This window comes from Xiphophorus hellerii, chromosome 18 (assembly GCF_003331165.1).
Source record: "Xiphophorus hellerii strain 12219 chromosome 18, Xiphophorus_hellerii-4.1, whole genome shotgun sequence".
Classification (NCBI taxonomy): domain Eukaryota; kingdom Metazoa; phylum Chordata; class Actinopteri; order Cyprinodontiformes; family Poeciliidae; genus Xiphophorus; species Xiphophorus hellerii.
This window is the reverse complement of record NC_045689.1, coordinates 8,101,906-8,118,886: the sequence shown is the minus strand read 5'-3', so window position 1 is coordinate 8,118,886 and position 16,981 is coordinate 8,101,906. Positions and strand designations below refer to the sequence as shown.

Below are 16,981 nucleotides of genomic sequence, written 5' to 3'. Positions count from 1 at the left end.
TCAGCTTTTTGCATTTCATACTTTTGAACCCATTTATGTGTGTGAACACCCTCCTCTATGGGTGACATACAAATGCCTTACACATTGTAATCAATCAATCCTTTTTATTTAGACACAAAAAAATAGATAGATAGATAGATAGATAGATAGATAGATAGATAGACAGACAGACAGACAGACAGACAGACAGACAGACAGACAGACAGACAGACAGACAGACAGACAGACAGACAGATAGATAGATAGATAGATAGATAGATAGATAGATAGATAGATAGATAGATAGATAGATAGATAGATAGATAGATAGATAGATAGATAGATAGATAGATAGACTGTAATTTTCACCTATTTAATCAAAAGTAAGATGAAGGAAGCCCTGATCAGCTATCATGTGCTCCTGAAAACAAGCATCTCTACATGATGATTCCACCTTCATCTTTCATAATAGTTTTTCACATGTTGGGTAACAGTGCAGTTTTGGTCTCATTTGACCAGATCGCCATTTTCAACGTGATTCCTGTGATCCTTATATGGCCTACAGTAAACTTTAAATGTGAATTTTATGCCTTTCTTCTTGCCACTCTTCCACAGAGTGGTTTGTGTTGTGTATGACTGATAAATGTCTTTAAATCCAAATCCTACAAGTGGAACTTTAGATATCGTACAACAGGCCTCCTGAATGCTTTTAGTGCTCTCCTTCACAGGAAGGTCAGTTCAGGTGGATGGCCACCGGTTTTCAGTTGTACCATACACTTTCTGCTTCTCCATTGAATGAGATTTGTGAGATCTGCAAAGCTTTGAATACTGTTTTATAACCTGACCCTGTTAACTTCTTTGCACCTTTATCCTTGCTCTGTCTGTGCTCATTGGTCTGCATTTTATTGTTTATAATATACAATAAAAGGTTCTCTTAACAAATCTCTGAGGTCTTTTTTGAAAAGGATCTTTTGTGCTGAAAATAAGCACATATAAAATCAATTTGTTAGATTTTATTTTATTTAGTGGCATCTAATTAAAGTGGGCTGTAAGAATGCGCATCACTTTTTTTGGAACACCTACTTATCCTTTTTGTTTTAACATAAGATAACTCTGTCTGCATAAAATTCCTATGAAATTTAATGCAGCTTGTGAAAATTATTAAAGAGTTCAAAGAATTCTTTTGCTTATGCAGTTTAACATATATTACTGTTTTAACCTTTAATTTTTGTGAATTTAGAACCTTAACCTTTTTACACATAACCTGATTAAGTTTGTGTGGGAACTGAGTATTTAGATTAGATTAAGATTTTTAAGAAAGAATACAATGTTTAGTTATTATACAGCAGAGTTACAAATGCAAGTCAAAATAAAAGCTATCTCCCTTTGCACACATTTGTTTGTCTGTGGCTGACTTGGACGAACCGCTCTAAGACACGTCAACCATAGCGTGCCCCTTAAAATCAACAGAAAAGTGTGCAAACAAACGAGGTTCATTCATGTCAGCACAAATTTACCCCACATACACCTACGAAGGTAGTTAACCTCTGTATGACAACCTTGTGCATATTTTCTTTTCTTTATCTTGGAATTAAAGGGGATTCGTCAGAGTTACTCGGACGCGCATGCGCGCTAAGCTCCAGCAAACAAAATTCCTGCTTTTTATTATTCGTGGAGCAAGGCTGTGGATGGAAAGTTATCTCGATAAAACTGCCAGCTACGCTTTGTCGTCGTTGACTGGTTAGCTCTGATCTGATTAGGGCGCAGTTAGCACAGAGACGCCGTCGCTTACACGACGAGAAAAAAGCACATCATCATCATCTCGCGAACTATTTTGCTAGGTAGCATTAGGCAGCTAATGCTAGCATGACACATTTAGCCTTTTCTTGTGTTTATCCAGGTAGCTAGCGAAGTCTCAGTCTCAGGTGTCGCAGAAGATAGCTGGAGCTTGTAGCCTGCTGACATTTAAAGGTTCCCAGGAAGAGCTTGTGTTGGAAACATCATTGTGCATCGGCGTGTCAGTCAAGACTGCTGCTGCTGTGCCAACTGACTGAGTGAGTAACATTAGCTGTAACATTCCCCACTTCTGCTGCGACAGTCAATAATGTATGAACCCCTCCCGTTTATTAAAGAATCTCTAAATTCACAGTAAGGTCATTATGTGTGAGTGTACTGACTGAAAGGTTGTGTTAGACTTGGATAATAGATAGCTATGACATAACGCTAAGTAGACACCTGTAGCCACTTCAGTTAGCTGCACGCTGGCTGCTTAACTTAGCTAACAAAATAAGAAGCACAGACCCTGAATATTATTAGTGTTTTTTATGACGTTTATGTCAATAATTGTATTGATTAAAAAATATTGTAGCGTCACACAAAGAAGGTGTTAGCAAAGAGAGCAAAACAACAAGCCTCTCTAATGGGTTCCCTGAATTGATGGCCAGCTGTTACATGTCTGCAGAACACATGGTTTCCAGGTGTTGCAGCAGAACTTCTGCTTTAGGTTTGGGTTTCAGTAGAACTTTAAACAAACTCGAGGCAGTTTTTAGCTGATTCGTATGCCTAAATATTTGATAATTTAGTAAAAGTTAGTAGTGGAACACTTTTGGCATTTCTATTGTGCAGTTTAACAGACTGGGGTGAGCTAAAGTATTACATTAAGATAGTTTAAACAGCGTGAAAAACATGTTCTTTTTTTTACATGGTTGAAGGATTGGTTTCTGTTAGGTGAGTTGATCTATATTTATAGGTTTGATAGCACAATTTTAGTTTTACAAACAAGTTATTTACAAGCTTGATTCACACAACATTAAAGTGAAACCAAGACTATGTCAAGATTGGGCTTAAAAGACCTAAAGGAGTTTTAGTGTTTTTCATTTGACTTAATTCATACACCTTTGTTAATGTAGGTTGTAATATAATATTCTGCTTTAAAACAAAAAGCCACATTGTTTTCATTTATTTTTAAATGAAATATATTAAATTGTAAAACTAATATTTTATTTATTTAAACTATCTGTAACTCATGTAGCATATCCACACCTTTTAAATCAGCTTATTTTTTTAATTTTTTTTACATACATAATCAAAGACATTATTGTACCACAGACCTTTTAGGTTTAATTGATAAATTGAACTTGTGTTTGAATAAATCAAACTTTGTTGGACCAAAACTTTGGAAAAATATTCAAATATGTTTTTCACATGAGTTCAAAGAAATTGATCACAAATTCTGTTACAGTCACATCCTTATATTGGGATCCATCCATTTTCTGTACACCCTTGTCCCTAGTGGGGATCAGGAGGGGTGCTGGTGCCTATCTCCAGCTAAAGCTCCGGGTGAGAGGTTGGGTACACCCTGGACAGGTGGCCAGTTTGTCGCAGTATGTAGGGATTCACTAAATGAAATAAAAAGATGCTCTTGAAGGGGGGGGGAGTAGCTACTAATGTTGGCATAAATCAAGGAAATTAAGCTGCAGCCAGAGATTTGCTAATAGTTGCATATCTATTATTATAGAACTTAGTAGAATTCATTGCTGCAAAATTAAAAAGTACTTACATTTTTGTTTGCAAAGCAAAGTTTTGGAACAGATTGTGCAGTGACCTTATGCAATATTAATGTTGGCCAAAGTGAAAATAAAAAAAAAGCAATAAAAAAGTCGTTTCTGTGAAGTACAGAAATAAGAAACAAATTTGATTTGTTGTTCTGACTTGCATATTATGTTAGACGTTATATATATTCAAACACTCTTCAAGCGTTGTATATATTAGGGCTGCTTAGTTAAATTATGTGGTTGCAATATTATTAGTAAATGATGCAATGTCAGTATCAATTATGATTAATGCACATTTCACCCTCTCCTTTTGATTGTCACATTGCCGGACACCATCTCAAAAAGAAAAAAAAACCCCTGATTTGTTAGAATATTAAATTAACCATCAGGCAAGTTTGTGTGTGATGGTTAAAGTCAAAACAGCTACATTGTTGATATACTTTGTCCCTCAATTTATGTTTAAATATGTGTGTAATTAGTGACCCAAAATCACAAAAACTGCTTCATTCCAAAACTCATTAAAGGGATTCCCACAAAACTTTCTACATATAAGTTTTGATTAATTTTCTGTCTTTTAGTGGATAAAGTAAATGTCTAATAACTCGTAACTTTATATTCAACCCTTTGCAAGTTTATCTTTATCTCAATATCCATGTACACTGTGCGGCTAATGGGCAATCATTCAAGTACTATACAATGAATTTATTTGTGCTAGAAATATATTTGTTTACTTCAGTGAAATGCTTTGCAAGGGTAAAGGTATTTGGAAAAAACAAGTTGTTTCATTGCCAAAAGCAACTTTTTAAATGCATTTTCCCCAGTAGTTGGATAGACTAATACTGTGCAGCCCTAATGGAGATGCTGAAGAACTCAGGAAGGCTGTGATGGTTTAAAAAAAATGCTAAATAGGTGCAACATGTACCAAGAAAATATGCCTCAAACAATTGTGCAACCTATTGTTGCCCTGCCATTATCTCAAGCTTGTCTACACAGCTGCAACTCACTCATTTTCTTTTTTCCGGACAATTCTCTGGTAACTCAAAAGATGGTTTTGCGTAAAAATCCCAGAAGTAGATTCAGAAGTTTCAGAAACTTTCAGACCACCCCATCTGGCACCAACAACCACACCATGTTTAAAGTCCATTTAAATTCCTCTTCTTCCCCATTCGAATGCTCTCTTCAAACCTCAGCAAGCCTTTACAACATCTTGATGTCTAAATGCATTGAGTTGTTTCCATGTGTAATGGTTGCTGTTAGTGTCAACAAGCAGTTTAACTGATTTATCTAATTCGGTTGTGAGTGCTGTAAAATGTATTTACTCCTGATTGAACTTTGTTTGCATATGTTTGTCTTAAAGACATACTAACCAGAAAATAATTTTATTTTGGCTTGGTCCCAGTTCATACTAAATAGAGATCAAGCTTTAAAAAAGTATCCTCTACATCTGTAGGTTCAAGGTGTCTACTGAAACTGTAACCGTAACCGAAAGGCAGCTGGTGTTTTTGTGGACAAACAAAAAAAGATATATATATATATATATATATATATATATATATAATCAGGGCAACAACAGATGTCACCACAGTTTGGCTACAGGAGTTATGTGTGTTGTGCGCTGTGACAGGAAGAGCTGAACTTTGGTTTTAGTGTATCATAGCCATAATAAGAATGCAACGTTTGAGTCAGCTGGTGTTTTCATCTGGCTTTTATCAGAGGGTGGTGTAAAGGTTCATAGATAAATTGTTTTTTTTCCAGAAAGAGAAACTTGAGGGAAAGACAGGAAATAGGTGTATCATCTTCTATAACTGTCAAATAAGCAGAGTGATAACAGTTTAGAATTTGACTAAAATGTAATCATATTGTGCAACTTTTTTTTTTTTTTTTTTACAATCAAACAGCAGATTTAGCATTTCTATTTACATAAAAAGTGTGTGGCCTGGTATGGACAAACAGTCTAATAATTGTAGAAGATTAATCCCAGCAGATTGGAACCAGAGTTCAACCTTAGGAGGAACCGCCCAGTCTGCAGTTTATCTTGAAATCTGCTCATAATACTTAGCTAATCTCATCTCAATCCACACTTGTATGAATAGTTCCCTTAAATCTGTTTCATTCACCATCTGACTGCAAACTGACTTTGTTGTTTAAGCATAAGGAGGGGAGGGGCTAATCGAACAGATAAGCCAGCTCACTGTGAGGTTTAGGGACGCATGCGCTGGAGTCCAATTAGGTTCAAGGACAAATGCCACTGTTCTATGATGACGATTGTGTTTATTTGTTTGACGATTTGTTTGATTTAATTTATCAGTGTTTTCTGACATGTTGCCCTGTGAGGATTTAGTCTGAAGTTTTACAGATTTGAATGTAGAACATTTTTATTCTTTGATTTAATAAGCCTATGTTTTTTACCACTATAGTCAGTGTGGCACCACTGTAAGCCTTTGCTCTTGTGTTTGTCATTTAAAGAGTGTGAGAAGACATTGGGCAGTATTAAGTGCTTGACTCAGCTGTGGGTGGAGAAGATACTTGGAAACTTCTCTTGAAATGAGGGTGTGAACAGTTTTCCATTTGCCCTTATTTAATTCTGATTTTTAATTTTTATATCTGCTTGCTTTCCTTCAAAATTAAATAAAACTCACACAAAAATCTACTTTTTTAAGACCTTTATTGATTACTTGATATTGATCTGTTATTGGAATAGTTTAAATGCAGAAATAAGACCCCAAAATGGTGGTTGAAATAATAAAAGGTTAAAAAATAAACCTCTTATAAGTCAAATACTTCTCACCTTACAGAGAGGAAGGGAGCTATTTCTTCTGTTCATTTATAAACTGCTCTGTTTTACTAGTTGGCTTGACTCATGGTTTGCCATATAATTTTATGGATATATATAAAATAAAATGCAGCCATGTGATGAGAGGCTTCATTTTCAGACAAGTTTATCTCTCTTAAATATTTTTGAGGCTTTCTGGAAGTAATTGGGATGCTCAAATACCACATATATTTCAATTTAAATGTGCATCATTTCATGACAAATTTTATTACATCCCCGTTTCTGTTGCTTGTGGTTTTGCTACCGATTTGAGCCAGCTAACTGTTACATTATTAGTCAGATTATGGCCCCTGATCGAACCAAAATGACTAAATTACCTTCTACTGGTAGACATTGTTTATTAAAAGTCATATTTCCATGCAGAGCACTACAAACATTACTTTTACTCATCGGTTGTCAGTGCATGTTGGAATCTGGTGATACAAATTGGCACATGGTCAGTACAAAACATCCAGTACAAGATGTTTCTATTTTATACTTAAAAAAGTGATTATTTTTTATCCATTTATTTTATAAAAACTGTACAATTAAAAATGACATACTTATTTGTGTCCAAAGGGGTTCACATCAACTCAGTTTTGTCAATTAACTTACTTGTTTATGAAGATTTTTATTTTATTTTTTGTTTGTTTTCCTCTAATACACTTCTTGCTTTTCCTGCCCAGGGCCTGCCATCTCGTTTTACAAGCTTGTTTTGCAACTTGTATTTATTTGGACTTTGTCATGTCTGGTCAACACCCAGATGGGATGAAAAGTTTTGGAAAATATTTTCTGTCATCTGTAATTTTATTTTAGTAAAGAAAAGTCAGAAAAACAAAATCAATTAAGATTGTAATTGGTATGAAAAAACATAGATTTTTTTTAAGCTATATTTTCCGTACCTAGTTTTAACCTGTTTGATCCAACTAATTTTTGTTGCACATCACTGGATGTGGCAAATGTTAGCACTTTATTTGTGGTAAACACACTTAGCAAGAAATCAGTGAGAAATTTAAATGAAATTCTTAACTCTGTTCTGAGAAGAGTAGGAAGTTTAAAAAAATAAAGTGACTGCAGTAGTTTGTCACTGATCTCAGTGATTCACTCATTGCAACTTGCTAGGGATGTGGCAGACAGAAACCACATCCCTTACATGATCTGAGTAAATGTTCTTAGCAGCAAATTCCAAATAATTTTTAAGACTGGACACCGAAACCTTTGTCATTGACTATTTACTCTCCCTTTGATGATTGTCTTGTTTGTTGCAGCAGCACCTCTTCAGTGGTGTGAATGAGGGAGACATGGCAGACCGCACGCCACCTCTGGAGTCTGGCCAGCTTCTCAGCCCTGAACTCCCAATCCTGGCCTCACCACCACCCCCAGCCATGGTCAACGGAGAAGGTCCCCAGCAGGTAGACACACACCTCTGTGCTCACTCATTAGCTCTCTGCTTTCAGTTGCTCTCATATCCAAATACCTGGCATTTAGAGCTGTACTTTTATTTTGGAAAACCACTTTTCCAAAAGTTACCCATTGAAAAGGTTCTGAGTAGGGGAGCACTGATAAATCGGCCCCGATTTTCTTAATTTTGGGAGATCTGTGATCAGCCGATGCTTGTATAGCCGATATTATCCAGCGATCAGGGATAATTTCAAGGATAGTCCATAGATTTTACATAGATTTAGTTGGGGAAATTTTACAAAATTAATGTTTTTCAGTTTAGCTATGTGAAAACCAATTTTGTTGTTTTTGGATAATTGTGTCCAAGTTCTAGTTAACCGGATGTTAATTTTAGGTCAGTGTTTCCCCTACCATTATCAAAGGGTGACACCCTGCCGATGAAAAGATCACTGCATGTAGTGATCTACATGCTGTTCATTAACGTGTTCACAGTTAATGAACTGTGAATACGTACACAGTTCATTAACTGCGTATGTTAATGAACTGTTTTATCAGCCTATCTTCCTAATGCCATATCACATTGTCATCCATTTCTGCTCCTTCTTGGTTCTATCTCTACTTTCAGCACTGTCTTATGAAAGGCCAAACTTGACAAAAGCTGGACAATAACACGTTCTTCACTCCCTCTGAGTCACATTTTCTTGCATGCTGGTGAAATGAATAAAAGATAATAAACAGAGAGATGGATAAAAAAGATAGATATATAAATTAAGAGATATAAATACAGCACATATAAGATGAATTCAGAACAAGCCATAGAAGTCCCCAGAGAAGACACTGGAGGTGAATTTGAAGAATTTAGAGGCAATCTTCCTCTTTCATTATACCATCTACTTTCTGCAATGCCAACTCCCTCAGCATGATGATGTCTCCACTGTGCTTAACACTTTGGCTCCTCTGATTTTGAAATCTTTCTCTTTGTTTTTAGTCTGCTTGTCATTTGAGCATTGGAGTTACATTTGTTAGAAATTCTTTTATCTTCTGTTGGTGACCTCAAGTTGGCAACTGGTGAACTTTGAAAGAAGAAGCGATACATTTTCTTTCTTGTCAACCATCCCTCATTGTTTTATATTTAGATCCTGAAGTGGTTACACCAGGGGCAAAAAAAAAAGTAAGATTTGTTGAGTGTTGCAGGGAATCAGTGATGTGGTATTTGGTTGTTTGGATAAACCTGCAGGGGCTTGTGTATCATTAAGAAAACACACAAGTGTTTGAAGCTTTGCATGTCGTGCTGTTTATCAACAGTAGAAAAATGTCATTGGTTGAATTAGTCTGATAGCTATTCATTAATTACCTTAACATTATTTATTCGCCGACATGTCTCTTTGGGTAATGATTTCATTAAATTATCAAAGATTCCTGCTTAGTAAGATAGAAAAATGCATTAATGAAGAGTGTTTTAAAAACATTTTGATCTTCCTTTTTATGAAACCCTTATGCTTTTTTAAGCGTTTTAACATGCTTAACAGGTTGTGTTCTTACTCAACTAAGTACTGAAACAAACCAAATGGATTTGCTGTCCTCATCAGTTGCTCACTGAACTGAAGTTCATAGGCAGCAGCTGCACCCTGCTAATGAACCGCATCTCTCTCAGTTTTGATAGCCGTTTTGCCATATATGTACATAATACTGGTTATCTCCCATCATCCCCCATTCAGGATCAGCGTGAGATTAAGCTATCCTGACAACCTTGAGTGATTTCTTGTCATTTCGATTGTCACTTGTTTGATTTGCTTTGGGGTTTTTTTTTGTTTTTTTTTCCTGATTTCCTGAGGATAGCAATGACCCCACAGTGATCTTTCAGTCATTTCCTCAGTCTTACTCCTGGCAAGGCTTGATAATATCACCACTGCCACATAAAACTGCCTTTCCACCCAGCCTCAGTCATTTTCCACTGTGGAAAAACCCACACCTGAATAAGGCTTTGTTCACTTGGAGATCGAATTTTGCTCGTTTTGTTCATTTGGGAGGGAGGTGTTCTCTGTGAATTCAGTTACCTTACCACCTCTCTCCCAAAGGTTTCCTGATTGCCTGAACATGCCCCTTGTGTGTGTTTACTCAGTTTTATGAGAGCTAAAGGAATAAAATGCTGTTGCCGCTTCCTGACTGTCATCATTACCACTCTGCTGCTCAGAAATTTTCAGACACAGCTAAAATACGAATAACGCCTGTTTTTCTTTTCTCTTTTTTATCACCATTTTCAGTATTATCAGTATACAGGTTCATTTTAAAGGTTCAGGTACATACATTTAGAAAAATCTAGTGTATAACTATAAAACTATTACATGTACAGCTTCTTTGTGCCTTGTAAAAGAATTGAGCTATTTCACATACTGTCACTTTACAACCACAAATTTGAATGCATATTATGTAGATTTTTGTGACAAATCAAACACAAATTAGTGCCTAATTCTTTAGTATAAGGGGAAAAAAACATGGTTTAAGATTTGCATATGCATTCAATCCCCCTTTGTTCTAAAACGTATAAATAAAATAGAGAAGTCTCCTAATTAGTAGTCTCCTTCAGTAGCAATTTTATCTCTGGTCTGAACGAACACTGCAGATGGCTTTTGAAAACACCCCAGCCCCACAGAGAAGTATGGTAGTGACAGCATCATGCTGTGGGAATACTTTTCTTCAGCAAGGACAGGAAAGCCGGTGAGTTGGTAGTGAGATTAATAAAACGGAGCGCTATCAGCAGGAAAATTCATTAGAGGTTGAAAAGAGTTACATTGGGGACATTGTTAACCGGAAACGTGCAGACCAATCAAACCTCTCACCGAAAAGCAAAAGAGGTTGATTTTTAGACCTTTGCTGAGGTAGATGAGATTGGCGGATAAGATCCGCTTCACAAGTAAGTATCGGCCGATTGCCTGTCTCCCAAAATTAAGGAAATCGGCTGACCGATAAATCGGTGCTCCCCAAATAATTGCATATTATGTTTTTCTATATTTATGGAAATTATCAAATTCTTTGATAATTTGTCTTTATATTATTGTAAAAAATCATGTAAACCTAGTCCTAATTTTAAATGCATTTATAAACATTGATCATTGTTTATAAATCAGAGTGGCAAATACAGATTTTTCTTTTTTATATATAGTATATACTATTGAGGAGAATGTAACTACTAGCACCCCTATTAGAGTGAAAAGTGAAGAGTGACATGTGGAGCAGCCTTTTGGGCAGTATAATGTATGTGTTTTTCTTTGAAATGACGTCAGGACCAGATATTTTGGGCCGGATTTTCTAGGTCAGTAGTTTCTGTTCAAATTAGACATTTTCATCTTTGCTTTAGAATAGGCCAGACATTTTAAAGTTGCCTACCTAAAGTAATAGTCACTGTAAAGATGCAGTTTTTTTTAATTTATATGTGGTTACCTACATATAAATGGTTACTGTAGCCACTCTTCAGTGGTTGAGTGTAATTTGTAACTAAGCAACTGGGTTGGGCAATTAATTGTAAAAAAAAAAACCATTATCTAGATTCTCAAATTCACTTCAGCTCAGTTCTTAATCACCTGCGTGTGTATTTGCTAGTTTTTTCATTCTTCATTTATACGCTCACTTATTCTTGTTACAAAACTATAAATGCTACAGCAGTTGGTTGTTTGATCATGCACCATAAGACAGACTTCATTCATTTACAAATCAGGTTGGAGGGCTGCAAATGATTCATTCATACAGCTTGACGTCTTTCATTTTGTATTCATAATATTACAGTCATGTGACATGGCACTTACCTGGATTTTAAAAAGAGGAGCGCATCTTGCCAGATGTTATACAGAGACCATGTGACTTAGTGAATTATCAGTGTTGACATCTCCTCAATTCATGTTTCTGGAGATATTTTTGCTGCAAATTGTTAAAAAGCTTAATTAGGTAGCCTAGTGTGCCATGCATGAGACAGGTAAGGAAGAGTATTGGCACACACACAAAATATTTTAACCCATGAAACAGCATCAGATTAAAAAAAAGCTTGATGCTAACTGTCAGCTTCTTCACACACCTTTATTAATCTGCACCCATTTCACTGCATATACCATATAGACATGACTCATGTAATGCATTTTTAATTTATAATCTTGTGACCATAGATGTCCAATCACCTCCAAAATGATAAAATGTAATTGTATGTTGCAAAATAAAAGCACTCACCCAAATACAGCATTCTGATATACACTGTATGTGTTCCACATACACTCAAACCTTTTAACTGAAAACATCTCATCTTTAAAGTGTTTCTGATAGCAGGTCATACATTTCAGATTAGAACAGCAGTGCTGTTCCTGACAACACTGTTTGCAGAAGTTTTTTCCTCCTGTAGCCGTCCAGGTAATAGCTGGTGGTTGAGGAGAGTCATGTGAGGTCAGAGAGTGGACCTTCAGTGTGTCTCAGGACAGATTGCTAAAGTAATGCAGATGAGAGGTCTCCACGTCCTAAAGTTGTTCTGAGGAAAAACTGTCCTCAGAATATTTTCTGTATTCCCACCAGTATTCAGCAATGTTTGGTTGTTTTAATTGTTCAAGACCGATGTTGACATGCTTTCCTTTTGATCAAAAACAGTTGATTATTATGCAATCCAAGCTTATTCTTATTTTCCTTCGCAATCAACTAAATTTGTAAAGGTTGATAGCTGTTAAAAAATATAAACACCAATGATCCGTATTCTAATTAAGACTCGCATGCATGTGAGTCTTAATTGAATTTAAAAAATCAAAATTCATTTTTAGTACATTTATTACATGCACAATACCCATGTGCATGTTTTCAAGAGACAGGTTTTTTAGGAATGACATTCTGTGGTTTACAGTCAATGACAGTCGGCTGAGTCAGCAGTCTTTCTCATGATTGTGAAGATCATAATATTGTCATAATTTCTCTGCATTAAAATCATTTTTTATTGGTTTTATGTGATCTGTTTTATGAGAATTTGAATTTGAGTTTTCATTAGCTGTAAGCAATAAACATCAGAATGAACAAATCTAAATACTGGATGTTCAGTGAATCTATATAATGAGTTTTGCTGTTTGAGGGATTTCAATAAAGGTGGTACATGCTGTTGATCTGCACTGAAGTTCTTTTTGAAAGGCTTTTTAAAGGGATTATTTTTGTTTTCCTAATACCTACACTTAAGTCCTTCCTGTGTAGCTCAGTGTGTAGTGACATGAAAAAAAAAAAGGAATCGTTTAAACCTTTTCCTATATTGCCATACCAACAACGTTTTTTCTTTTTCTTTTAACCAACAGTTGCATGTTCAGTTTGCTCATGGTTGCAACAGGTTTACAGGCAGGGTTTACTTATCTCACTGGTGATGTTGAAATCGATACTTAAAACGGCCTAATAAAGTATACAACATCCTGTTTTACGGTGTCCTGCTTTAAGGGCACCATGTGAGTCACACATATAGGTATTGAGCTCCGTCTTGGTTGCTCTTTGGTTTTCACTTGACACATCTGTATTTTATACTGTTGAATAAAGTATCTCGTAAACGTCACTTTCTTAATGTGACTTCTAATATTCCAAGCCTTTGTTCACTATTGATGTTGTTGCATTGTCTAGAGCTGGACTAAAAGAGAATAGACTCTGGACTTCATACGGTTTTAAAGTGGAGCAGAAGAAAATGTCAAAATACAGTTTTCTAGTTGCTTAGGTCTGTTTAGATACTGTAGATCTACAGGTGTCAAACTCCAGTCCTGGAGGGCCAATGTCCTGCAACTTTTAAATGTGACTCTGCTGCACCACACCTGAATAGAATAATTAGGTCATTAGCAAAGTTCTGAAGAACTTATCTACACAAGAAGGAGGTAATTAAGTCATTTCATTCCAGTGTTTTGTACTTGTGGCACATCTAAAAATGCAGGACAATGGCTCTTGAGGACTGGAGTTTGACACCCCTGCTATAGATTATAGTCAATGGGATGCTAAACCTCATTGTGAGTTATAGGGTGTTTGTGATGATCAAAGAGAGGGTTGAGTAAAATATGAGTACACTGATAAATGAGCCCCAATGTTCTTAATTTTGGGAGATCTGCGATTGGATGATACTGACATGACAAAGTTAATCTTATTCACTGATTTTTATATACCTCCGGAAAGGTTTGAAAATCAGCCACGGTCTCCTTTGCTCTGCTGTGAAAGAGGGTTGCCTGACAGAGCTGCTCACCAGATGCTGCACATTATCTGCACGGTTCAGTCAACAGTAGTCAACCCACTGTTGCCAACTTGGCAACTGCATCACTGTGTTTAACGACTTTTCAGACAAAAACATCAGTATTGGTCAAAAACATAATCGGCAGGTCAAGCATTTAAAGATTGGTGATCGACCAGAAATCTACAATCGGTGCACCCCTAGTAGCATTTGTTAATTATAATCAGTATAGCTATCACGATATTTAGCAATCATACTGAAGTTTCATCTTTTCCTGGTATTATGAAAACATAAGATTTGTGAATTGTACTATAAGGACATAAAAGTGTTAGTCTTTCTGCTTTGATGTCATAACAAATAAGGACCCTAAAAATAAGTTTAGTTAGTCAGTTTAGCTACTGAAAACAAATAATGCATTTTTTATCTCAACAATAAAGATTTTGTTGAAAAAATGACTTGTGTGGCAATTAGCTTATGTTTTCAACATAAAGTTATATTGATAACACTGTTAGACATAATAATCAGTAGTACTTTTGAATTAATATTTCACATGAACTGAATCTGTAAAATTTTGTCAGTACCGCTAAACCTTTATATTTTACTATGCAAGAGAATAATAAAAAAAGCACATTTGTAATGTTTCTGTTTGACCTTTCAGCCATTTTCTTTCTGGGAATTAAATGTAACGTAGGCGTGCTGTTTGTCTGATAAGGTGCGTAAATATCATGACGGCTGGAGAGTGAGGAGCAGGGTTTACAGGAGGGGTCTGGGCCCTGACGGAATGAGGCAAGATGGTGGTGACAGTGAAGTGAATTCACTGCGATAGCTGACCCCCTTGGTTTCTGACCTTTTCGTTAGAGAAGCAGGAAGGACAGAATATTCTTTGTACTTGTTTTTTCTTTTTTTAATCCAAGTCTTTGGCTTTGATATTAACGCTCCATTGGACCAATTATTCTGAGTCAGAAAGGGAGCTCTTGTCTTGCGGTCATTACCTGAGATGATTCCTTTTAAGAGATGACTTTGGCTACAGGATGAATCACTGCTTCTTTCCACCCCCCTTTGGTTTTTCCTGTTCTTGCCGTTTTGGTTTGGAACTAAATAGGTAACAGATGAATCGGTCTGCTTCTGTCAATGTTTAAGCCTCACTAATGGCTTTAGCACTTAGCGGTTGGCTGTGCTGATGGATATGTATATTTTCTCCCGTTTTGTTCATTACTCTAATTTGTTAGTTCCTAGATTTAACATTTTAAAACTTTTATGCTTGTTTTTTTTTGTTCTCCTCTTTTGATGTATTTTAGGACTTTGTTTACCGCCTGAAAACATGTAACACGTTTGTATTACCTCATGTTGTTGGCTTCTTATCAAACAGAATCTGTTTAAAAGTCCTTTCAAATAGACTCTGATTGATGGATTACAAAGACAAGTGAATACTCGGATGGGATATTAATTAACTTCAACACCTTCTTAGTTTAAACAAAATCTGCACAAAGTGAGGTGACATTTATGACCGAATGTATATAGATATATATTTTTTTCGTTCAGTAGTGAGTAAACGCAACATATCGTGACTTGAGCTAGGTAAAGAACACAGTCATAAATGTTTACTCTGCTTGTGGCTACGCATTATGTGTGGGCTAATGTTACAGTTGGATAGTGAGACCTGACTCTTAATTTAGCCGTATTTAGCACCGGCCTTGTACGTGGTAACCAGACAGGCGAGACAGAACCCTGGACGCGTTCCCTTTACAAGTGACCAGAGGGCTTGAGATGTTGTGACAAATATGCAACCCACTCTTCTTGTCTCCTGGTAGGCCTCTGAATCATCTGCAATGGCGGGGGTGAGCCCACTCTTTGTCAACTGTTGCAAGGAGGAGAATAATTTGTGACTCAGCAGGGTTTAGGGCACCTTGTTTAAGTCGGTAAAGCAAACTATGCCAGCTTAGCTGCTGTGAAAAAGGAATGTTTAGACACTACATCCAAGCTCTGTAATGGTGGTGAAATGCTTACTGCAGCTTGTTTGTGTCAAAAATTCACAAATAAACAGCCAGGTCAGATTTTCTTGTTGCCAAGAAACACCTCACCAGACATGGTGAATCAAAGTGAACAGGTTTTCAAGTATCTTTCACCGCTATCCTCACCAGCATGTTGTAGGTGGTATGCACAAACTCAATCGGTGCCAAAATATCCCAACTTGTTTAGTAGTTGGTTGGTAGTTGATTGGTTTACAAGGTGCACTTAAATGAGGTAAGTACGCACCTTACAAATTGTAATGTATAGGGCTCAAGGACACGTAGACAAGCACACTTGTCAATTCATGTTAACGTTAACAATTTACGTTCTGTACGTCAGGTTTGATCATTCTGGTATTTGAGTTGTTTACAGAGAACATTTTCATATTAAAATCTAAAGAACAATTTCCCCAAGTTTTATTTCCTAATTAAAATGGAGTTTTAAAGTAGTTCCATATTTCTTAACTGTTTCCTATTCAAATGCCAAACTCCTACTTTTTTATTATTGCATTTTATTAGGAAATAAAGATGATTGAAAGAGTCTCTATTGATTGTGAAATAATCTAGTCCAGCTTTTCCTATAGTGCTTAGAGGTCCAAGTTTTATGGATCTGGAAACGGAGCTGATCTGTGCTTGTCTAGATGCCAAAAAGCCCTGCAAAATATCCCTTTAGCACACTGCTGAATCAGAGACAAAGCTCCGATTCTCTTAAGTTATTAGATTGACTTACCTTGACTCAGATTTCCAAAAGGCTGCCAGCTTTTTTAAAATCTTGCATGCCCTGGACACAGAGGTTAAAAGCTCAGAAGCATAAAACTTCGCATCTTTGCGGTAAAACAATCCACCTTCTAAATATGTACTGATGTTTTTGTCCCTGTTTAATAGTAGCAACCTGAATGAACAGTCGACATGCCTCCATTGAAAATATTAACGGAAGCTTTCGTGGTTCCTTAGGCATCACTTCCAACAGCTCACTGATACTGATGACCGCTAACTGCATCTTCTTTCTTCAGAA

At 36.3% G+C, this 16,981-nt stretch overlaps 1 protein-coding gene across 2 annotated transcripts in view; it reads left to right on the top strand.

Annotated features, from left to right (window-relative positions):
* Window positions 1–1,594: 1,594 nt before the first annotated feature.
* fndc3a (fibronectin type III domain containing 3A) overlaps window positions 1,595–16,981 on the top strand; it is a 59,589-nt gene continuing 44,202 nt past the window's right edge. The window contains exons 1-2 of one of the 2 annotated variants that reach the window (XM_032590809.1): window positions 1,595–2,033; window positions 7,617–7,757. In XM_032590809.1, the coding sequence (XP_032446700.1) occupies window positions 7,647–7,757 (111 nt within the window). In that variant the 5' untranslated portion in view covers window positions 1,595–2,033; window positions 7,617–7,646. Of the gene's footprint in view, window positions 2,034–7,613; window positions 7,758–16,981 lie in introns of both variants that reach the window. The other variant, XM_032590808.1, reaches the window with a different exon arrangement.